Source organism: Artemia sp. Qi Xiang Cuo, chromosome 9, assembly GCF_049724085.1.
Source record: "Artemia sp. Qi Xiang Cuo chromosome 9, ASM4972408v1, whole genome shotgun sequence".
In the NCBI taxonomy this organism is placed as follows: domain Eukaryota; kingdom Metazoa; phylum Arthropoda; class Branchiopoda; order Anostraca; family Artemiidae; genus Artemia; species Artemia sp. Qi Xiang Cuo.
The window spans coordinates 30585461-30609887 of NC_142802.1; the positions used below are offsets into that span (position 1 = coordinate 30585461).

General features: G+C 35.4%; 1 protein-coding gene across 2 annotated transcripts in view; it reads right to left on the reverse strand.

The window, feature by feature from the left end:
• Nucleotides 1–24427, reverse strand: part of Nup358 (nucleoporin 358) — a 106347-nt gene that overhangs the window by 53405 nt on the left and 28515 nt on the right. For both annotated transcript variants that reach the window (XM_089094462.1, XM_089094461.1), the window contains exons 6-11: nt 21340–22061; nt 19785–20041; nt 12680–12983; nt 10902–11180; nt 3849–4110; nt 801–894 (exon numbers count right to left, since the gene is read on the reverse strand). In XM_089094462.1, the coding sequence (XP_088950588.1) occupies nt 801–894; nt 3849–4110; nt 10902–11180; nt 12680–12983; nt 19785–20041; nt 21340–22061 (1918 nt within the window). The remainder of the gene's footprint in view (nt 1–800; nt 895–3848; nt 4111–10901; nt 11181–12679; nt 12984–19784; nt 20042–21339; nt 22062–24427) is intronic.

Below are 24427 nucleotides of genomic sequence, written 5' to 3' on the forward strand. Positions count from 1 at the left end.
GACATCCCCTTTTCTCTGAAAAGCTATAGGTCTTGACTGGGCGAAAGGCTTGGTTGATTGCCTCTGATGCTCCTCACAATATATATATATATATATATATATATATATATATATATATATATATATATATATATATATATATATATATATATATATATATATATATATATATATATATATATATATATATATATATATATATATATATATATCTGTGCACATTTGCCAGAAGCGATTTCTACCCTTGGACCACTGCAAAGAAAAAGCAAGAAAACTAACATTTCCATTTCGGTTGTTTTTTACGAACTCGATTTTCCTCTCTTACCAGTTTCCCACACTCTTTGATTCCATATTAAACATTTAACACACGTAATTTCCCAAAAACTTCCTAGCTGTCGAATTATCAGAGAGGACAGTTTCAGATATAAATATTAAGCGCTTTCAGGTACCTACATAGGCATCGGGAACAGTGAAACTCGCCCTTCCCCCAAAATGTCCATAGGCAAAGTCTATGCCAAGGAGAGCATTCTGGGATTACCATTCCTAACAGTAACAATGACAGCAAAGAGGGCTGAATTTCCTCTCCCTTTTTACATTAGTAGAGCAAAACCAGGAATTTAGGTTTTAGAACAATTATTGTTAGAACATGAACTTAATCTTTTAAAAAAATGCTCGCAGATATACTCGATTATTCAGACTGTGCCTAGAACAGAAATTTAGTTTTTAGTTCTGCAAAAAAAAAAAAAAAAAAAAATCTTCAAGAAAAAAGGAAGCTATTCCAAAAGTTTGTCTCATAATACCTCTAATATTTGAAATTTTTGATCATTCATCACATTCATTTCCTTAATATTCGGGATAGAAGCTTTGATCGCTTTCACTTCATCAAGTAGAAGCCTAAAAATAAAAGGACAAGAGTGTGAAAAATTAAGTTACGTTTGCTTGCATTTCTAATAACTGCACTTAGCTAAATCATTGGGACAAAACAAAAATCCGATAATGGTGGGTAGCCAAATTACCAAATCAGTCTATAAATAGATTTTAAATCAAGTCAAATTAATTTAAATACATACATATTTTTTTATATACAATCTAAACAGGTAGAAATAAAAAATAGAGGAACACAGGGCTTAAAACAGCTGTCCACACATGGAGATCTTAGCAGGAGACATATAAAAACACCATTTTAACAACCTCAGTTTTAATGATGGGATATTTGAGCGCTTTACTTGTTTTTTCTTTCGCGATTCGCTGAAGGCGGTACACACTATATGCGGCATCGATGCATGAATTTGTGTCTTCATCGTGTAATTTGACACTGCGTTCTGTAGCTCTGACTATGCCCCCTTGCTTCAAATCATGGACCTAGCTCATCTGGTTCCACGTCTCTGTGCCTGGGATGCACTTCAGTTCACAAACTTTATGATATGGCCCAAAGACAAGTCAAAGCCATTATTTTGGCCTGAACCAGGGTTGCCATCCCTAGTGATTTATCACTATTTCTAGCGAATTTTTATATTGCCTAAACAAAAAAAAATCGCTAAATCAGCACATAAATCACTAAGATTATTTAAGAAAATCACTAAATCAACCAAAGAATCACTAAAATTAGTGATTCTTATTCTGCCCGGGTGGCAACCCTGGCCTGAAGTAAGAATAATATGCGTCATTACATAATTAAATGTCATATTGATCAATCCGTCTTGAGGTGCGTATTTTCTGTAGAAGCCGCTGAGTTCAGATACTAACCACACTATCTGGTCATAAACAATAATCGGCAACATACCCCAAAACCATAATTATTAGAAACACCCAAATTAAACCTATAACGAACAGAAATTAAAATGAATAATCAAACAAAACAAACTTAAATTATCACATATATAAGAGTGTTGAGCCCCCCCCTCCAACCTCCAAGAAGCATAAGCAATATATGTGCTTTATTAAAAGCTGAACACATTTTGAACAGATGTCTCTGTCATAATCATCAAAAAGAACGAAGAACAAAAAAAGAGAAAAAAACACAATAAACGCTTCTGAAAGTAAATAGATTTATAACAATCAATTTGGTTTAACTTTTAAAACGATAAAATTTCAGCACTAATTTTTTCGTTTAATTTAATTTCATTCAGATGCATAAAAATTCGACACAAAAATATGACTTTCAAAATATAAATTGACGGTTTGTTGAGCAACATGTCTAGCCTTTAGCCAAACTGACTGAACTGGATAGACAATGAAATATATTTTAAACAGGTGTCTTTTTTGTTATAACCATAGGAAAGAACACGCCAAAACAAAACAACCCACATCTATCAACATGCTCATCAAGTTTAGTAGAAACAATTTCTTAGAACAAATAAATCTACGATTAAATGTTGTACTATTTTAAAACAACAGCTTTGTCGACCCTATATTTCTCTAAGTCCAATTTTATCCAAAAGTATCAGAAATTGATAAAAACAAAACTTTTAAAATGTCAATCAACAATTTTTAAATCAAGCTGTTTGGTTGTCAATAAATCACACTCATACCTAAGCAAATTTTAGGGGGCCGGCAGCCCAAATATTATTTGCTATAATCTCTACTAAATTAAGTTTGACTTCATATGTCACATCTAATTTCTATTCGTTTTAATTTTTATTTATGAATTTACAGTATTTCTGTTCATTTTGAGCTTGATTTATTAGGTATATTTATGTCTGCTCGTTATCGGTTTTAATATAGCTTTGTCAATTTTCTTTTTAAACTTCTTTTGTTTTAACACTATGTAAGCCTAGGTAACATGAGCGGAGGATATGGAGAGAAAAACAGTCAGACAAACTATTGTCTACTTGAAAAACAAGAAGAAAGAAAACAGCCACGCTTTCCAGGCTAAGCCAACGATAGACCGTTACGTCTGAACGTACCATTACTATTAGTTAAAACAATTTAACTTAGAAAAAGCGGACTTTGGGGCATTTTGAAAGAGCAAAAGTAACTACTGAATCAGATCCTTAACATTTAAACGTTGACCTTAAAGGAATTAAAAACTACAAACGACATAACCACAAAGTTAACCTAGAAAATTTCAAAACAAGTTAAAAATAAGCTTACTTAAGAGTTCACAAGCACACGCATAATATTTTACAGAATTTGCCGGTGGAAATTTCCCACTCTTTTCATAGTGCAAGGAGGATTTTCTCAGCAGTAAGAGGAAACGGTACAATTCCATGGGTTATTACTGCCACCTCTAAGCAACAAAATATCCAACAGATGGTGTTTCAGGGCTTAAAATAAAATGGTTCGAGTTCCTTCTTTAGGTCCATTATTACAAAATTCTTTTATCGCCGGCTCCAAAGTAGGCCATTTGACATTATCCAGCAAATAATGAATTTAATTATAAAAACCCAAATAAAGTATTAGCACTTTTAAAAATCTATTACTATTTTCGCTTTTCCTTAGGCTAAAATAAAAGAACCATTTCCACCAAATGGCACAAAAGTCATATTTGCATATTGGTAAATGTACTTTTGTAAGCCTATGTGTAACATATTAGCCTATCCCTAGCCATCTTGTAGTAAATGAAAACCATATTTAAAATAAAGAATCTGTCTACTTTCAGAAAATATCAAGCTGGGTCCGAATCAGGTTAGACTTTTGAAACACAGTTTTTAATATATTAATATTAAGCTAGTTTTGAATTATTTAAACTATAGGGAGTAATCTTGTACTATCAATGTTGCAAGTAGTTTAATCCCAACCAAATTGCACTAAAATCTTAGTTTATTTTTTACCAGTTTCCCGTGGCAGTAGTACCTCTGACGCATATGAATCTCAATACGATTTAAAAAATCCATTGCAGTATTTACCTATATTGTTCCATTGTTGTTTGTACGGCCAGACTATGGGTAGCACTGAGGGCACGGATTTGTCCATCAAGTCTCTCCGGGCTTGGTCTAGCTTCAGTGACAACATGTCGTGGTAAAGGTCCAGATGAGCTGAGAGACGAAAATTTTGAGCCTTTTACCGGCGTTTCTTTCACACAACTTTTCGGCGTATCTCTAATACTACTCTTTGGCGTGCCATAAAAAGTACTATTGTTAGAAGAAAGTACTTTCTCTGTAGCTTCCCCTGAAATGAAAGCAGAAATTAGTAAACAACAGAACCTATCTGTTAAAAACCAAACCTGTCTTTAATTTTTTTTTTTAAACAATTCCACAGTGCTTACGGATGTAAAACGTTCTCCAAAACACTCCAAGCAAAATCCCTAAAAAACTTAATTCCCTTTTTACCACTACTTTGTATCATAACAAAAACATAATGGAGGTGAAAACAGCGTGTTTAGCCACCACTCTTTTTTCTATATATATATATATATATATATCATACCATACCCTATCATAGATATATATCTATCACTGGAGTCGACATATATTTAGTATAGCATGAAATCATTCATAGATATATATATATATGGATATATATATATAGTATAGTATATATATATATATATATATATATATATATATATATATATATATATAAACTAATTACGTTAAGAAATGTCAAAAGGCCATGGCCCCCACTTAAAACTCCATAACTACTCATGCAGCCTCAGTGAACAAATAGGTTCAACTCTTTTCTTAGAATATAAGAAGTCAATCAGCCTTGTGAAAACCAGAACAAGTTCTACAAGGGTGCGAGGCTTGGGCTAGACATCCTGGCATCCACAACGTTAAGACATCCTGGCAGCCACAACGTTAGACAGTGGAGAAGAGGCTGAAAAACACAGCTAGAATCTACAGTGGCAGATCGGAAAGCCACACAACTACAGTTGCAGTTATGTCGAATCCAAAGGCAGAAAACACCTATGCTCGTGGAAACTAATCAATGAGATGATTCTCTTAACTATATTCATCTTAGAAAAAATACAAATACTAAAAAAAAAAAATATGAAGATGATATAACCAAAGGCCATATCTGAGAAATCCTACAGCACGTGCCTGATACCAGTCCTCCCTACGACATCACTTACATAGCTGGAGCCAGAATAATAAGTGGGCCATGGCACATTATTTTCTCCCGACGCCCCGGGGCAACAAGGACACGGATGTATTAGTTAGGTTTGTCCTATAAAACAATCTCCTCATTTGAGGCACCTTGTTTGCACATAAGAGTACATAAGTGCACACGAATCTCTCAAATCGCATTGTAAAAAGTAAAGCTCATTTTTTGATTCGAAGAAGATAAATTACAAGCCTGAATGATCTGCGAAAATTAAAAGATGATGAAGTTGGATCATAATACAGACTTGCGGATGCAAAGCTCAAGCTAAAACTTCACTCAAATAGATCGCAAAAGTTATAAAAACACCAAAGAAGCTTGATGCAGAGAAATTGAGCAATAAAGATACCAGAAACCATTTTCGAGTAAATTGTTCAAAAGATTCCAGGCACTTGCTGGATTGTCAAAGACGTTAAAAAACTCCGGATATCCACAAGAAGCATACAGATACAGGTGTAGAAGTTATCAATATAAAAAAAAGCACCGGATATCTCAAAAGACACGATACTTAATACAGGAGACTAGGACAAAACATTCTTAGTAGCAACCATTCCTTTGAAGAAGTGAAGACTTCAGTTCATAAGGAAATAGATAAACAAGTGAAAATAACCGCTAGATCAGACAACATGCAACATATTAACTGGAAACTCAGACATACAGAACAAGTTACTTTACGAGGCGATGCCTACTATGTCTGTAGACTTTGCCGGCCCTGGTGTACCATCAATACTGTAAGCATTACAATTTTTGCCCATAAATATTACAATCTTATCCTGTTTTGCCACCCCCAGGGCGCTTGTCCCCTTTTGACCACCCCTCCCCCTAAATCTGTCCCTGAGAATATCTCAAGCAGAGACATTTCAATAAAAACAGTAAAACAGTCATGCGTATTACCACCATCCCTGTTCATTCTCAAAGTCGATTGTATATTTAGACGAGTAAATGGACAACTGATCAATTAGTCCGGCAAATTAGTACAGTTTGGGCCACATAAAAATACTCCTAAAACCAAAGCAATATCAATCACTAACTGTATTCAGCTGGAAAATTAAATCACAGAGCAAGTTACTCACTTCAGATACCTTGGGAGTACAGTCAGACGCAGTCACAATTTTGAGCAAGATATGTATAACTGCAAATAGGTCAGCCTATCAACGTCTCCGACTGGTGATGAAATCAGTCAATTATTTGCTTCAGCAAAAACTCCAGTTTTAGTGTTCTGAAGCAAAGTTCTATAGGTTCAATCATATGCAACCGAATGTCTGAAACCTACTTACGAGCAACAGAAAACCCGCAATGAGTACGAAAAGAATTGCTTCCAGAGAATACTAAATATCAGCTAGACAGAAAAAAATAACAAAAGGCAGATTTGGAACACGCTGATTTACCAGATATATCCGAGAGACTCTAGCGGGGCACCTTTTTTTTTTTTACCTTGGCTTCGTGTGCCTCTTGAAGTAGCAGAAGGATGTATGGTAATTTAGTTTATTTTATCACTGAGCAGTATTCTACCTTTCCCTCACTAAATGATCAATTCCAATTCTTCAATATGGGGCACTTGAAATTGAATTCGAGTCTTGTCTTTGGGATTTTTGCTCGACCGACATTTGGAATACTTCACATTTCAGCAGTAAACTTTTATTTTTAATTACTTGAATAATGATAGCCTTGCGCTTTCCTAAATTTTGTTTGTAATTTTTATTTATTTTACTTAAAAAAACAATTTTTTTGTAAATATTACGATTATCCAGCTACTAGTATAAGTAAAGCTCGCTGGTTATTCATCGACCAAGTGCTAAATCAAGTTTTTAGTAGTCCTAGGCTCACACGGATGTTCACATAGGGGCAATATTCACCTGTCACAGTAATTATTGACGCTTAGTCGAGTAATTACTAAAGCCGAAAAAAATTCAATGTTTATTAAGCTGCTAGGCGATTTTTCCAGAAAATTTTAGTTGAAAAGTTAATCACAGGTGTAAATTTCGAGAGACACAAAATTTTGTGCAAATATAACAGCAACTGCAATCGTTCATTGATACGATTGACGGCCTACTTTAGCCCTTTTTTCTGTTTGAATTTAAAGGAAAACCCGACAGGGTTTACAACAAGGAAAATATTTTAACAAAATTTGAAAATCTACTAAATAGTTTATTGCATGTTCAAAAGATTTTAAAATCATAGCTAACCATACTAGAGCGTACATATTAACACTAATTTTATGCAAGATCCCTGAAGTTAGGAAGGACAACTCTAGTACCCAAGTTGGGCGCAGTTTTCTCGTTTGTAATGGAGAAAGCTTGTTGGCCTCGCTCATGGGACACTTCGGTAGCAGTGCCCCTTTTTAAGAAAGGTAATAGGAAGTTACATGAGAACTTTAGGTCTATCTTTATGGCAAATGTGGTAAGCAAATTATTTTGCATGGTTCTTGAATGTAGGCTAAGAGATTGGTTAGAAAAGGAAGAAATACTTAGCCCGATGCAAGCGGGATTCAGATCGACATTCATCACTGTTGACCATATTTATACTTTGGATACACTGAGAAGGAAATTTGCTGGAGGGAAAAATGGTCGGCTATTCGTAGCCTTTTTAGACCTGAAAAGTGCTGTTGACTCGGTAAATAGGAGGTTGTTACCTCCTATTTAAATAGGAGGTTGACAATAGTGGTGGACAGTAGAGATAATCTTCAGAAGCATTTAGATATAATAACAAACTATTTAGAAAAGAAGGATTTAGAGTTGAACGCTAAGAAGTCAGTAGTATTAGTATTTAGGAGCAAAGGGGATGTTGATTTTGATTTTGGAGGAACGATGTTAGAGTTTAAAGAATAATTTGTTTATTTGGGTGTTAAGTTTGATGTATTAAGGGGGATGTCTAGGCATGTAGAAGATTGTAATTTTGAAGGAATAGGCTAATAAATATGATTTTGAGAAGTAATTTAGGCCAGCTAGCTGACATGAGAATCCAGAAAAGAGGTTTCCAGACAAAAGTAGCTTCTAGTCTACATTGAGGTTCTCAGCTTTGGTGGTTATGCTATAGCAGCTAAGCTAGAAGTAGTTCAGCTAAGATATTTTAAGATAATTTTAGACTTGAAGGATTCATTTAGTTCAGTGGTACTGAAAAAAGATTTGGGTCTTTTCACTTTAATGAGTGTTAGATTGGTTAGAATGGTGAAATTCTAGGAGAAAATAATTAAGGCTACCTAGAGTTTGGCTTCTTATGTCAGCTTATTTGGAGAGCCTGAAGGACGGTAGAAGTGATTCGTGGCTAAATTAGGCCAAGAAAATACTGGACCTTTGTGGCCTTCCGGAGATGTGGAATGAAGAAAAAGGTCCAATGGGTGAAAGCGTTTCAGTATGGAAGGAAGTCCAGCGAACCCTAAATGACTAAGAAATCCAAGAGTAGCAAGCTCATAAGGACCGATCTATGTCTTTAAGGTTTTACTCCCAAGCCAAAGACTGTTGGGGGGGGGGAGGAGGAGGTTTATTTTTAATTTAGTTTAAGAGGATTTGAAGAATTTGTTGTTGGTTAGAGGGGATAGTTTGGATTTAGGTGAGAAGGAAATTTTTGGGAAAGTTTAGGCTGGCGGTTGGCCCCTATTTTTGCCCTATGTGTGGTTGTGTGAATGGGAATTTATTCAATTTCGTATCCGAGTGTGAAGGGTTGTCTGGGTTGCGGAATGAACGTTTTGGACGAGTGTTTGGGAGTGAATGCTGGTTAATTGAGCGGATGGCTGAGAGAAACGCATGTGCTTTTAAACAGTTTTGTAAATTTCTTCGTTTAGGGATTAAACATAGGGAATCGAACCCTAAATGACCAAAAAATCCAAGAGTAGCAAGCTCATAAGGACCGATCTATGTTTTTAAGGTTTTACTCCCAAGCCAAAGACTGTTGGGGGGGGGGGGGGGCGAGGAGGTTTATTTTTAATTTGGTTTAAGAGGATTTGAAGAATTTGTTGTTGGTTAGAGGGGATTGTTTGGATTTAGGTGAGAGAAGGAAATTTTTGGGAAAGTTTAGGCTGGCGGCTGGCCCCTATTTTTGTCCTATGTGTGGATGTGTGAATGAGAATTTATTTAATTTTGTATCCGAGTGTGAAGGGTTGTCTGGGTTGCGGAATGAACGTTTTGGACGAGTGTTTGGGAGTGAATGCTGGTTAATTGAGCGGATGGCTGAGAGAAACGCATGTACTTTTAAACAGTTTTGTAAATTTCTTCGTTTAGGGATTAAACATAGGGAATCAACATAGGGAATCGAACCCTAAATGACCAAAAAATCCAAGAGTAGCAAGCTCATAAGGGCCGACCTATGTTTTTAAGGTTTTACTCCCAAGCCAAAGACTGTTGGGGGGAGGGGAGGAGGTTTATTTTTAATTTGGTTTAAGAGGATTTGAAGAATTTGTTGTTGGTTAGAGGGGATAGTTTGGATTTAGGTGAGAAGGAAATTTTTGGGAAAGTTTAGGCTGGCGGTTGGCCCCTATTTTTGCCCTATGTGTGGTTGTGTGAATGGAATTTATTCAATTTTGTATCCGAGTGTGAAGGGTTGTCTGGGTTGCGGAATGAACGTTTTGGACGAGTGTTTGGGAGTGAATGCTGGTTAATTGAGCGGATGGCTGAGAGAAACGCATGTACTTTTAAACAGTTTTGTAAATTTCTTCGTTTAGGGATTAAACATAGGGAATCAACATAGGGAATCGAACCCTAAATGACCAAAAAATCCAAGAGTAGCAAGCTCATAAGGACCGATCTATGTTTTTAAGGTTTTACTCCCAAGCCAAAGACTGTTGGGGGGGAGGAGGAGGTTTATTTTTAATTTGGTTTAAGAGGATTTGAAGAATTTGTTGTTGGTTAGAGGGGATTGTTTGGATTTAGGTGAGAGAAGGAAATTTTTGGGAAAGTTTAGGCTGGCGGCTGGCCCCTATTTTTGCCCTATGTGAGGTTGTGTGAATGGGTATTTATTTAATTTTGTATCCGAGTGTGAAGGGTTGTCTGGGTTGCGGAATGAACGTTTTAGACGAGTGTTTGGGAGTGAATGCTGGTTAATTGAGCGGATGGCTGATAGAAACACATGTGCTTTTAAACAGTTTTGTAAATTTCTTCGTTTAGGGATTAAACATAGAGAATCGAACCCTAAATGACCAAGAAATCCAAGAGTAGCACGCTCATAAGGACCGATCTATGTCTTTAAGGTTTTAATCCCAAGCCAAAGACTGTTGGGGGAGGGGGGAGGAGGTTTATTTTAAATTTGGGTTGAATAAAGAGGATTTGAATTTTTTTTTTTTTTTGTAAGAGGGGGAAGTTTGAATTTAGGTGAGAGAAGGAAATTTTTGGGAAAGTTTAGGCTGGCGGCTGGCCCCTATTTTTGCCCTATGTGTGGGTGTGTGAATGGGAATTTATTTAATTTTGTATCCGAGTGTAAAGGGTTGTCTGGGTTGCGAAATGAACTTTTTGGACGAGTGTTTGGGAGTGAATGCTGGTTAATTGAGCGGATGGCTGAGAGGAACGCATGTGCTTTTAAACAGTTGTGTAAGTTTCATCGTTTTGGGACTGAACACGCAAAATCAGATCTAAGTGAGTAGCTTGCAATGGTTTTTAGGATTTGAATTTATTATGATTGGTGTTTTCTGGTTCAAATGCTGAACCTTAATGTGTTTCTTTTTAATCTTTTTGCTGTTGCTTTTTTTTGTTAATATTACCTAAAGTCGTATTTTGTTCCTGAGCTTTGTTTGTAGACTGCATTATGTGTTGCTGTGGCCCGCAGGCTTTTTGCAATAAGTCTTATATTATCTTATAGTCAGTTTTTCATGTGGACTGGCAAAAAAAAGAAGAAAAAAAGGAAGTAACAGAAAAAGGAAGAATGCTTACCATTATTAGTGGGGCTCATACTGTCTGAAGCTAAACGCTCATCTACGTCTTCAATGACTTCAGCAATAGTCTTATTTAGCTCATTTCCCTGGTCAATCCCAGGTTGCCTCAAGCGATCCAAGGTAAGGTGGAAAGCTTCTCGCGCTCTTTGTAACAAAGCATGGTACGTTGAAAGCAAACTAGGACTTGCCATACTAGGGCGAGTGCCTCTGAGCTCTTCAATAGCCTTATTCCTGTAGATTAAGCCAATATAGTAAGAAGCTTCGGGTCGAGAAGAATCTGTAAAATAACAACAAATTTAGCCTAGTAGAACAAAGCTTTTATATTCAAATAAACAGATCTTTTTTAAATACATATAAGCATTTTTAATTTTAGAACAATCAGACTGAGAGATCAGGCTTAAAAAAGAAAAGAAAAAAAGAAAGACATAGCTGATCGACGAGTCCAAGGGATCCTCTTTCCTAGGAAAATTTGAAATAATTGGAAACAAAAATGTTCTTTTTTCGGTTTGACTTTCTCCCCCTCCCCCCACTAAGATTGCACCAATACCCCACTCCTCAAAGGGTGACACAAGATATTATTAAATTTCTTGGGACGAAAATCACTATTCTTAATAAGAGCAGCGGTGTCGCACAGTCATTTGTAGAGCTGGTTTGCAAGTCTAGGCAAGGCTCAACATTTTCAAAATCCTCTCAAGACTTGTCGCTAATAGGATGTTTCATTGACCTTTTGCGAATGAGACTGAGGCTCAGCCTCAACGGGAGGTTCACATTGTTAGACCAATTACCTTAATTGAGTTTAAACAACTAATGCCTGTATCCATCATAAAAAAAACTATGCAATGCATCTCGCTATTATTTTCATTTCTTTTTTTAGGGGGGGGGGGGGATCCATTTACCTACAAGGCCATATATATTTTTATTAAATATTTCATATAAAGATATTAAATATATTAAATATTTAATATAAGTGTTTTGGTTGGGTTAGGTTATGTTAGGTATTTAAAATAATGCGTTCTGTGCCCCCCCCCCACCATAATTCTTTGTTGTAGTTTATATTTCATTATGATTAACCTAACTCCACTTCTCGAGTGTGTACTGAATAATACACAAGTACCAAATTATTTTCAAAGTACACAAAACTTAAATTTATCTTTCATATAAAGCAGGTTTGACTAAATAACATGACAAACAGGAGACCCTTTGCATCAACCTTGGCCAAAAGGCCTTAATTGATGCCTAACCTCAAGATATACCCCCACCCCCCTCCCTTACCAAATCAGAAGCCACCTAAAAAGAAAACAAAAATCCTGTTTATCACTCCGCTTCGTTGTAAAATGGACAGTTGTAAGAGGAGTTTTATGCCGTATTTTGTTTCTAATATTACATATTTAACTCTCCATTTAACTGTATATGGTCAATTAATTTTAGTTTTAATTTCCATTTTAACGATATACCGCAGTTTTAATATACTTGTCATTGATCAACAAACTTGTTTATTGTGTCATTAAATTTTCCTAGGCATGTGTCATTTGAGGCTGTTTGTTTCTAGGGAGATAAAGGGCTATATGCAAAAGAGAAATTTGTCTTCGCGAAGGACTTAGCCCAAGGTTAGTCTTAATATTGCAAGGCTTTCCAAGAACAAGTGATATGAAAAAAGAGCCATGTTTCTAATGGTACATTTTCTTGTTATTTAGTAAAAACAATTGAGGGGAACTTAATTACATTTTCCTTAAAACTAAGGAGGATAATAAAAGAATAGAAAAAATAGGAGCTAACCTTCAAGATAAGTAAAAGCATGATCTAGTTGTCCATTTCTTATTGCATCAATACCAAGAAAGAAAAGCGCTTCGTCTCCCAACTTTTCAGAATCCAAGCTTATTAGCAACTGTCCAGGAAATTCGAAGAGTTTCTCATCCCTGTGGAGAATACTGACCGGATCTGCTACCATACCTCCAGTGAGAAAATGTTCCCAGTATAAACATGCACGATGTGAAATGGCCTTCATTTCATCATTCATATAGTCTGGGAGCCGAAACGGATCAAATGAAAGGTGCACTAAGCCATCGTCATAGTTAATGGCCTTAAAATGGAAAGCTATATATTATCAATCTATTGACCAAACATATCACCATTCCACCACAGAATTTTAATATATGAAAAAAGTAACAAAAGGGAAAAAGAGTCCCAAAAGACCGACTATAACCCCATCAGATTTTATTTCAAATTAAATACAATTCCAAAGAGTAGCCAAAAGAGCCTCATGGACAAAATATATATATATATATATATATATATATATATATATATATATATATATATATATATATATATATATATATGTATATATAAGCAAAAAAGGAGCTTATATCCTTTTGTGAGGACTACAGAAAAAATATTTTGACCTCTCCCCTCGAACACAAAATTCAAATTATCTTTACCCCCCCCCCCCCAAAAAAAAAAACGTTTCCTGAAATTTTCAACTGTAGTCCTCACAAAAGGGTATAAGCTCCATTTTTTGTTTATATATATACATATATATATATATATATATATATATATATATATATATATATATATATATATATATATAGACCCCGGCGCCGCGCCGATGAGGGAAGACCGATGGCGGCGGGGCCAAAAACACCGCGCCACCGGTAAGACGTCGGCGGTGCGCCGTCGGCGGCGGGTCTTTCTCAAATCACAGCTTAAATTTACAACAGATTCGAGCCTATTCATGAGTTCAAAAATTCACTAGTTGCTGGCTGGAAACTGGTCTTCTTCGTTATTCATCAAGAGAAGTAGAAATCTGGTAGAAGCGAAATGGCTGTGGCTTTTCAGAACCCTTGCATAATACGAGTAGTTGAAGTATCTATTAGCTGTGTATTCTTAACATAAATCATTATCATAATTAGTAGTTTTTTCATAGAGCATTACTGTATATAAAACTTCAAATACCGTATCACAAAATTCGTCAGTTATATGGGTAAAAACTTTGAATATAACTTTGAACTTAGAACTTAATTTTTTCATAATGCCCTTTGCCTATATCTGTTTTGTCACATTTAATACAGTGGAAATGGGCGACTTTCATATTGATTGTTTTTTTTTTTGCTCTTTTGGATTCCTAATAAGCCTTCTTGTATTAAAAACTGGTCTTTAATAACAATTAATAAAAAAAGCATTTTAAAGTTTTTTTTTGGCTCCTTTATAGAATACATGTCATGTAGGCTAAGACTAAACTGCTGGTTTTTTATTGGTTTTGGCTGCTCTTTTGGATATTATTCATTTTTTCTTTTGGGGATTCATTCCAAATTATAAACTGATAAATACCTAATATTAGTCAAATTATAAACTGCATCTAAAAGGAGTAGATTTATCAAACTGAGAAATACATGATGAGCACTTCACATGAGAACACTTCAATTACAATGACACAAAAAATACTTAATAGTTTATTCGCTATGAAGAAAAATGAAGTGCCAGTTATTTTCTTAGGTAAAAAATGAAAAGCTCATGCGTTTTAAGTATAATTAAATGAAATAATATGCCGACTGAAGTAGCTCCAGGAAGATGTTGAAATTTTCATCCTAGTTCGTCACTTTTAGTCCAAGCAAAATGTTAGGACGCTTAGTATCAGTTATTGAGTTTGAGCTTTGATTTCTAAATGCTCACAAGAATTACCAAATTTAAGAAAGTCGCAACAATAAGTCACCTGTGGTCAAAATACTCAAAGACTCCTCTTTGATCCCCACCCAGGCTCAAAGCTTCTGCTATGGCCATTTCCATGGAAATCTCCAAAGAGTTTCTTTTTAAAATAGCTTTCAAACGTACTTAGGGGTATCTAGACTTTTTGCTTTTCTTCAAAGCTTTGAAAAGTGTTAAAATATTCCAAATGTTACATTTGTGCATATGTTTAGTAATCATTTGTGGGGTGATCGAATTTTCTAAACCACTGTAGATACGCAAGAACGTTGCAACATCTAGTACCCTGAGGTCATAAGACTGTCAAATACTCCTCCTTGAACCTCCCCAATTGAAAGCTTTTATTATGACCTGGCCTTTTAATGTAACTTGGGCACTGGACCAAGGGCGCCATTGTTACTCGAGCGCAACGTTAGGTGGAGATGTCGATATCGCTTTCGTCACACCAATTCGTTTTAGTGTGAATCTGCCTGGTACTTATGAATGAATGTTTTCAAAGTAAACTCGTTTCATCAATAAGAAAAAAAAGAGGATTGGACGCATATGTCCCTTTCCCTTGGGACGATAAAACCATGCAAGTGCTGTATCAAGTATAACTCACGAAAATCTTGTTAATTTTGTCAACTTTTAAAATTTTTTGCATCCCTGCTTTCAAAAAAAAAAAAAAAAAAAAAAAAAAAATCAAGGTACTATCACTTAAATATAATAACTCCCTATGACCCCCTCCCCCTTCTGGATACCATCTTGATAGGATACCGTCATTGCTTTAAATAAACAAAATAATTAACTTATTGGCACCCCTGCTTTAAAAAAAATCGAGGTATTATCATTTAAATATGATAGCTCAATACCCCCCTCCCCCTCTGGATACCACCTTGATAGGATGCCGTCTCTGCTTCAAATTAAAAAAAAAACTCAACTTTTTGGGATCCCTGCTTTCAATGAATAGCATTTCGAGCTCTTATCATTTAAATGTAATACCTCCCTACCCCCCCCACCCTCTGGATACCACCTTGATAGGATACAGTCTCAGCTTTCATTAGAAAAATTATTTACTTAATAATTAACTAGGTCACTATATGGTTCAAACAAACACGAAAAATAACGTTAAACAGCTTAGTGTTCCTTGAAAAAAAATTGAGGGTATTAGTAAAGGGGTACAAAGACAACAACAAAAATGTCAAAATTATTCAGATATACCTCAAATTATTGGAAAACTGAATGATAGATTCGCCGTGGCATTCAATAAGATCCAAATAATCAATTCAACAGGGATCTCATGTAACACCCAAATAAGATCTATATCCTACGATACATTGTGAAAGATGCAAGACACTGATCCTTTCCCTAGGGGAAGTCCTTGGTCTATAAAAGAATTTCACTGGCTTTCCGGATAATATGTTCTCCTGACGTTACGTTTTAACTTTAAATGAAAAAAAAAAAATTATCTTTTTGTTATCCCTGTTTTCAATAAAAGAAAAATTAGGTATTATTATTTAAAAATGATAGCCCCCTATCCCCCCCCTATAAACAATAATTTACAATTTATTTATGAATCATATTTCCGGGGTAACCTCCGGTTCAATCTTTAGTTTCCCAACCTTGTACATAGCTTAGTCTATAGCTAAATTTTGTCTCAATCGAAGGTTGTTTTTTTTAAGGGGGGGGGGGGGAGGGGGTAAAAATATTCCAGAAAGAATATTGTATTTTTTATCAGGCGTTCAATAATTGAGTATTAAACATTAAGAAAATCTTATCTAAAAACAGCAAAAAAAAAAAAAAAAAAAAAAAAAATATCAAAAATTACAATTCAGGTTTAGAAACAATATTTGGGGTGTAAATTTCAAAATCCAACAAAAGGCTGAAGCTGTATAGTAGTGAATGCGTTCTATAATTATATTAAACTTGAAAACGAAATTGTTGACTACGAATGATGTAAGAAATAGCGATTGGGAAACTGCATTCGAAATGATTTAAACTCATTTCATAAAGACGATACATTTTTTATCAACATATGAAGAACTGTGTATATTGCAATATTTGCAATAGTATATTGCATACGTCTGGTTTTTATGCAAAGTAACAAAAGAGACGAAAATTAATGAACAAGAGAGTAGTGAAGAATTATGGTATGCAAAGTAATATTTGGAAGGGAAAGTCACTGGTAATAAATCGCTAGGGGTGGCACCGTGATTGCGTGATTTTCGGGGATTCGGGGAACCAAGTTTTTTTTCGGGGTGACGCATAGATTTTCGGGCAAATACCCAAAAATTCGGGGATAGTGATAGTGCTTGATTTCTAATCAGGAAAATCGAAGTAGCCTACTGAACCACACGAGAAGGAAAAGCTCCGACTTTGCGGTTGACGCAATAAAGAATTGCCGAAAAAATAATTTGAAGTCGACCGAACGCCGCAGCCTCTGCCGACGGCGGCGTGCCTGCGGCGTTACGACACTTCGGCGGCGTTTGACCGGGCCGGGGTCTATATATATATATATATATATATATATATATATATATATATATATATATATATATATATATATATATATATATATATATATATATATATATATATATATATATATATATATATATATATATATATATATATATATATATATGCATAAAAAAGGAGCTTATAGCCTTTTGTGAGGACCGCAAAAAAATATTTTGACCTCTCCCCACGAACACAAAATTCAAATTATCCTTACCCCCCCCTCCACCAAAAAAAAGTTTCCTGAAACTTTCAACTCTATGCCTAGTCATAAGATAAAGCAGGACAGACTTACCAGCACAACAGATAATAATTCGTCACTACTTTAATTAAAGCTAATAACTATGTAATGAGAAATGTTCACTTGGCTTCTGATTTCAGGCACCCTTGTTTAACGCCACACAATTGTTTTCTGAGCTGACACTTAATCATCGGTTAGGAAATACCGACATAGGCAATTACAGAGGTTTTTTTCTTTTTTTTATAACAGGAATTAAAATTGTTATTCTAGTTTACCGTGCTCACGCATGGGGGGGGGGGGCATTATTATTGAGCAGTAAAAATGCAAATTTTATGCTCTTCCCTCTTACACATACGGGTCAGCCTGTACGCATCTTAGCTTATATTGGTAACTCAAGGGTTCAAGAAAAAGACACTAAAAGGATGAAAAAAGTGGACTTTAGTGCATTCAAGCGTCTAATAAGTAGTAGACTCAGTAGTCTTACAATTAGCAGAAAAAAGAATCCCAAACAGAACAGTAATATACCAGGAGCTTCATTGAAGGCCGGTATAAATACGGCACTTTTTTTTATAAATGGCCCAGAAATGGATTATTAATTATTTACAAGCAAAATAATAGGCAAAAGGCTCTAAAAACAATAATCCCTGTGTTGAGTTCTTCATAAAGATGCAACAAGAAAAGATTGGAAATATTAAAAGTTTTCTCCAGAAAGATCCAGATAAAACTGTGCAGGAATGCTTTTTTTTACTAACAAAATTAAGAGTATAATGAATTACGGACGCTGGTATTATTTATAATACCAGCTGTAAATAAGTCGTAGCAGAGTTTAAAGTACAGATATTCAAAGAGGAAGATATTCAAAGAGCCGCCCAGGCGAGGAAGAAAAAGAAGAAGAGAGACATAAGTTCAGGTACCTGAATAAACAACGCATTTGTGTTTCAAATTGAGCTCACAATGTGAAATGATTAAACATTTGAGTACTTTATCTACTGAACGAGGTTTTGATAATTGAAATATATCGATAATTTTCTTACGAATATTATGGTTTTTGAAGGATAATTATGTTAGTATTCTTATGATTGGTAGCATAGTCACTGGGAATGTACATCGGAGTCCTGTACTGAATGATAAAAACCCAAACACACCATCTATAATATTTTAGGATTTTCCTAATAGTAAAATTAACGACAGGTGCTGTCAAAAAAGCTATTATTCAAAATTAAACCTTTTCCAAGGAATCCCTGCTGAAATGCATTCCGGAAAAATCTGCCTTCGTAAAATAAGAATGCAATCCTCTAAAGAAACAAATATTATGCGTTTAAAGAAGTATCCAGAATTCATTCGCTAAACTTAAGGAATATTATGATAAATCTTTAAGGTTCTATACCTAATTACAGAGGAAAGGAGAAAAAATAAAAAATACAATATCCTAAGTTACTTATAATTAAAAACAATGGAAAGATCAGATGTTGTAAGGCCGTGTCACATCCATTTCAGGGGGCGGTGGTAGGGAAAGGGACTACTACCCCTAGATTTTGATATGTAGCTTTTTGGGTATTTTGAAAAAAAAAAATCGAAAAGAAAATGACACTCATATTTTAAGAGCTTTTCATGGATTTTGGATGACCAAGTCACTTGGACTGGAAATTAGTGAAGGTGAAGAGGTAATGTTGGAAAATGAGAAGATCGACCAAGTTGATAGCTTCACTTACCAGGGTAGTATTATTAGTAAAGATGGCGGACGCAGTGAAGATGTTAAAAGTAGAATGGCCCAGAGTATTTTTTGTACAGTTGAAAATTTTTTGGAAGAACAGGAAGATAAGTCCGCGAACCAAGATAAGAATATCTGAAGCAACAGTGATCAAGTATGGTGCTGAAACCTGAATGTCCCGAAAAACGACGATTGAGATGTTTTCAAGAGGAATTGTCGATGCATCCTTTACAGTACGAGTATGACTGACCGTACTTCAAACAGTAATCTGGACGCAAATGTGATTCTATCTCGTTTTCTAGGTTTATAATGAGAGAAAGATTGAAATTGCTAGGACACGTTCTGCGGATGAACGACCAGAGATTACCGAAGATTGTCCTTTTTGGCCAACCGCCTAGGGCCAAACGGAAAGGAGGTCGTCCCTGAATAAGGTGGGAGGTCACAAGGAAGGACTTAATGGAAACTGAAACTTATTGGGAGAGTTTTTAAAGGGGGAGGCTTTGAGTGGATTTGGATAGAGAAGGGGCGCGCGTAGCTGTATTGGCTTCGGGGGGCTTGGTGCTGCAGTGAGTCATTACTAGTAGTAGTATTTTTTTTTTGGATTTTACCTCGTTTACTTTAGCATGGAAGTCTCTACTTTAAATCCAGAAAAAGAAATAAAATATTAACTATATAAAATAACTTTCCGAGGAACAAAATATACAAAAAAAGGGAACTGTTTAAGACATTACCTTTTCTGAAAAAATCTTGGCAAGTTGAACAATAAGCGCTGAAGACATTCTAACAAAGCCAATCAGGCGAACAGCTTCGATGCCTCTCTGAAGGATTCGCTTATACTCGCCAACCTTTTTGCATGCTTCATTCTTCACTAGACGAACCAAGGCCACCCACCAATCACGTTGGGCAGACGTGCAGAGAGGCATTGACAAGCTTGGAGGAGCAAGGGCATACTTGGTAGACATTTGGACTTTGTTACAAGCACAAAGCACTGAAATGAGCAAACAAATATCAGTAGCACGTTACATAAAAATTTTAATTCGCCAAGGGAGACAGCACTACGATTTTTCAGTGTAAGCGGAAGATATAATAATTATTACCCTTTTCAATGTTTTCTGTCATTCGCTCTTTTTTAAGTAGGCTTTTAAATTATCACCGTGTTATTTTCGTTTCCCTGTTCTTTTTTCTTCGCAGACTTCGCAGTTTAACTAGCACTTAATTCTGCTAGGTGGCACTGTGCAGTTTTTTCAACGTAAGAGAGAGCGAGAGAGGAAAGAAATTGTCGCCAAGAATAGAAAAGAAACTAAATTACTAAAGTGACCAAAACGACAATAAATTTCTTAAGTAAAATGAATAAGTTATAGCTTTGTTAAGCGAAAATTCCCGTAATCGATAAATAATACTACAAATAAATTTTTTAGCTATAACAAAAAAAAACACACACAACAACAACATGCACTCACAAATACACAAAATTTCAGAGCTTTTATCACAGAAAAAATAATTATGACTTTTAGGCACTCGGACCAGACAGGTGAATCTTCAGACCAGGATTTACGCATAGGTCCAGTAGGCCCGAGCCTAAAGTAGTACAATGCAGAAGGGCGCAAAAAAGCACTGAGCGATTTTTTTTTCTTAACAAAAACTGGACTGATGTGATTTATCGTCAAAGCACCAGATGCTACACTCTGCTACTGCGCTGCCTATTCACAGAAAAGGGATTTTAAACAACACAGGAATTTCGTAGCCGCTTATAAACTGTGATATCTCCCAAGAATAGCAGCTGAGAGTTAGATATCACCTCTCTCTTGCGTTACTTTTGGCTCATCACTCATTAGTTGCCTTCTGTTCAGGGATTCCACTATCCCCGAATTTTTGGGGATTTCCTCGGACCAAGGGCCCGAGGAAATCCCTTGGCTTAGGCCCAAGCAAAAATTGCTAGGGCCTAGGGGCGCCAAAACACTTGGACCTAGGGGTGCCAAAGATTTAAATCCGGCACTGTGAATCTTGGATATTTTATGAATTATAGAGTTAGTAATAACTATGGTTCATTACGACACACACAGAAGGAGGATTTAGTCCTAGAAGAAATTGAAAGACAGTGAAAAAGATGTATTTTTGATGCTAGAAAATATACCCCAACCCTCAACCCCCCACAAGGACCTAATGTGTGCAGATACGTTGGGGAGTAGATAAATATTATTTAATAAACCGACAATATAGTCCCCCTCGAAAAACAAAAAAACAAAAACGAAACATGGCCTTAACGAAGTACTAAAAAGCAATTACCTGTGCAATATATGAATGCTTCGACATCAAGCTGACAAACACTTTCTGGATGAGAGGATTTATAATTTATTGTTGAAAAGGGTAGTTCCTCTTCGGGGAACATTGCCAGTTTAAAATCGGTGGGCAAAGCACCAAATTCTGTCGCACCTTCTATATCCTTATACCTCTTCGCCAGCCAAACAATCCTTTGAAGGTCAGTTGCATTCATCGTTTGATAATATCTTTCATAAGACTGAATCAACTCAATATTCGGAAAGGCATCTTTAGTAGCTTCGAAATTCGACTCTTTCACAAAAAAAGATTCAGAGGAGGCTCGATCACAGTCAACAACACACTGGAATATCTTTTCTTTTTTCTCGTAACATACTGAATCAAAGAATCGTTCTTTTTTCCCACCACAAGCAGCAAGGATCATATGACCAGTTATAACAAGACGATCAGCCGCCTGATGGTGCCATCGAAGACACAACTTCCTCTTAATTTCTGTCTCCATCCACTGAGCATTTAAATCAAATGGAGAAGTATTAAATGCTGCCAACAAAAGTGTATTCACAAAGCTACGATTTTCTTTTGTATTACTAATTTCATTTCTCATTCTGAACAGAAGGACACAGAGCATATGGTAATAGAGCTGTCCTTTCATATTTGTAATAAAAACTTTCCAATGTTCAGAGGTGTTGTTTTTGTAAGTATTCACTATATTATCTAAATACTTGTCAAACCTAAAAAGAAACAAATTTAAGGTAAACAGCCACATGAGAAGAAACCAATGCCATATCCAGAGGGATGCTTCATGAGGGTTTGAACCCCCCCCCCACCAAAACGACAAAAATATACACATCTGATTCAAAGTAGCTATAATAAACCTTCTGTGCAGAACATACCCCCCCCCCTCCCCACCGCATAAAAAAAAGTTGGACCTCCCTGAAAATGAAATTCAAGCTTAGTAAATACAGTAAATGTATTTTAGATAGACAATAAATATAAGATGGGATAATTTTCTGATTTTCCAAAAAAGCTTTTACAAGCTCTAAGAATGCTGTGTTAAATAACAATAATCTTGAAAATAAAAATATCACGGCTAAATATTAGACTCAGATTAAATAAGCAAAAGGCCAACTAAAATAAGTTAAAATCTTCAAAAAACAATGAGAGAATTGGATAATATACACATCTAATGACTACTATAAAAACAAAGGGCTGCTTAAATCGCTTGTTTTAAATTGCAGACACAGGGAACAATTTCTATATAAGAGACGAGGCCCGTGGAAAGGCCATTGACTAGGGGAAAGTGATTTTGTTGGGGTTCATGTAGACTATTATACACAGAAGCTAAACAAACTATGTCCTCATGCCCACCCACCTATCACCAAAGAACAGTAAGTCTCACTTCTGCAAAGAAGTGAGATACAGGCGACTTTTTCTTCGCAAAGAAGAACTCTTAGGAATATTTTCTGAATTATCAGTATTTTATCTGAAAGTTCTTGATGAGGCCAGGAAAACAAAGAAACAGAACTTAACTTTTTCAATAAAGAAAAAAAAATAACTGTTCAAAATATATTTAGTTTTTAATAAAGAACAAATGAAACTTTAGCCGTCAGGAGGTTTGAGGACAGAAGCGACATTTATTAGTCTTAATCTGTTAGTTTTAAGTTTTTGTTGATAGTTCATTGTAATTTCTTTGGGTTTTAGGCTTCATTTCTTCATTAATAGTAATGTACGCGCTCTTTATGCTTGATGTCTTATGAAAATATTTCATGATTATATTAGGCTTTGAAATCACTTTTTTTACTTTTTGCAAAAACGGAGATTTTCTTTAGATTTGAAAATAAAAATTCTAATTGAAGAAAGGTATGCTTGAGATTAATTCAGAAGTTTATCAACTAATTTATTATGGTTAATTAAATCTAGAGTTTTTGGCAAAGTACAAGGTTTTTCGACATTATCACATATATAGTGTCCACGTGGTAACAAGGTTGTGGGTGGTCATTGCAGAACACAAGTCTCTATAATCTAAAATTAACATTCTGAATTATCTTTTTTTTAACTGATCAGCAGCAAAAAATGTTATTTCATAGTTTTGATGGAGGACATTAGTGTGTATTACACCAAACACCACAATCGAATCCTCGCTTGTTACGTTTTTTTTTTACATCGATCGTAAAATCTAGCTTCCAGCAACTATATAGTCTGCCCGGCTACACGGCAGAGGTAATCCCTTTAAAAATTAAACACGAGGTTTAGAAAAGGTTACCAGCGCATTAACTTAATCAGAAAGTCTAGGGAAGCTTAGTAAAACTTATCAATACTGAATATATAAGGAAAGGCAAAGGAGGCTCTGTACAATTGACGAAAGGAATTCGTTCAAACTATCAGCAGTATCTAGCAACTCTTTTTAGAGGGAAAGCGAAAGAATTTGGGATTTTCCGAAAATTTTTCCTCATTTTTTATACGACTAATTTGGCTTAGTACCCGAGAAATCATCAATTTTTTTTAAGGAATGGAAGAAGATATTTCCTGCTTTACTCAACTCTTTAAATAGCGCCATAGATATTTCAAACAAAAGTGAATCGTTTTTCAATCGGAATATTGTGACTTGTATTTGTTATGCTTATCTGCATTGTACATCCAAGCAAAAAACGTCTTTAATTTTTGTTTACAATAGATCATGATATTTGCTGGAGAAATAAAGAGTAGAAAAAAAAAGTAACTTTGACCGCAGAATTATAGCAACAAAAGTGTAATTAGATCTTGAAAATAAAGGCCAACATTGAATATAAAATTCAGCAAGACAGATAAAAATTGTGCCCTTTTTATAAAATTCATATATATTCATGGATAGTTGGAAGCAAAGACCTCATATTAACAGACACCGAACAATGCTCTTTAAAGCAATCGTTATGCTTCTTTCTTTAAGAACGGCAAGCTAAAAACCATTTCCGTTAAATACAAACAAGGCCGTACCCAGAGCGGGGGGAGGGGGTTGAACCCCCTCCCCCCCGAAATGTTTGTTTGACTCGTAAAAAACGTAACAAAATGCATATAAACAAATTTTGTATGCGTTTTTTTTGTGTAACCCCCCCCCCTC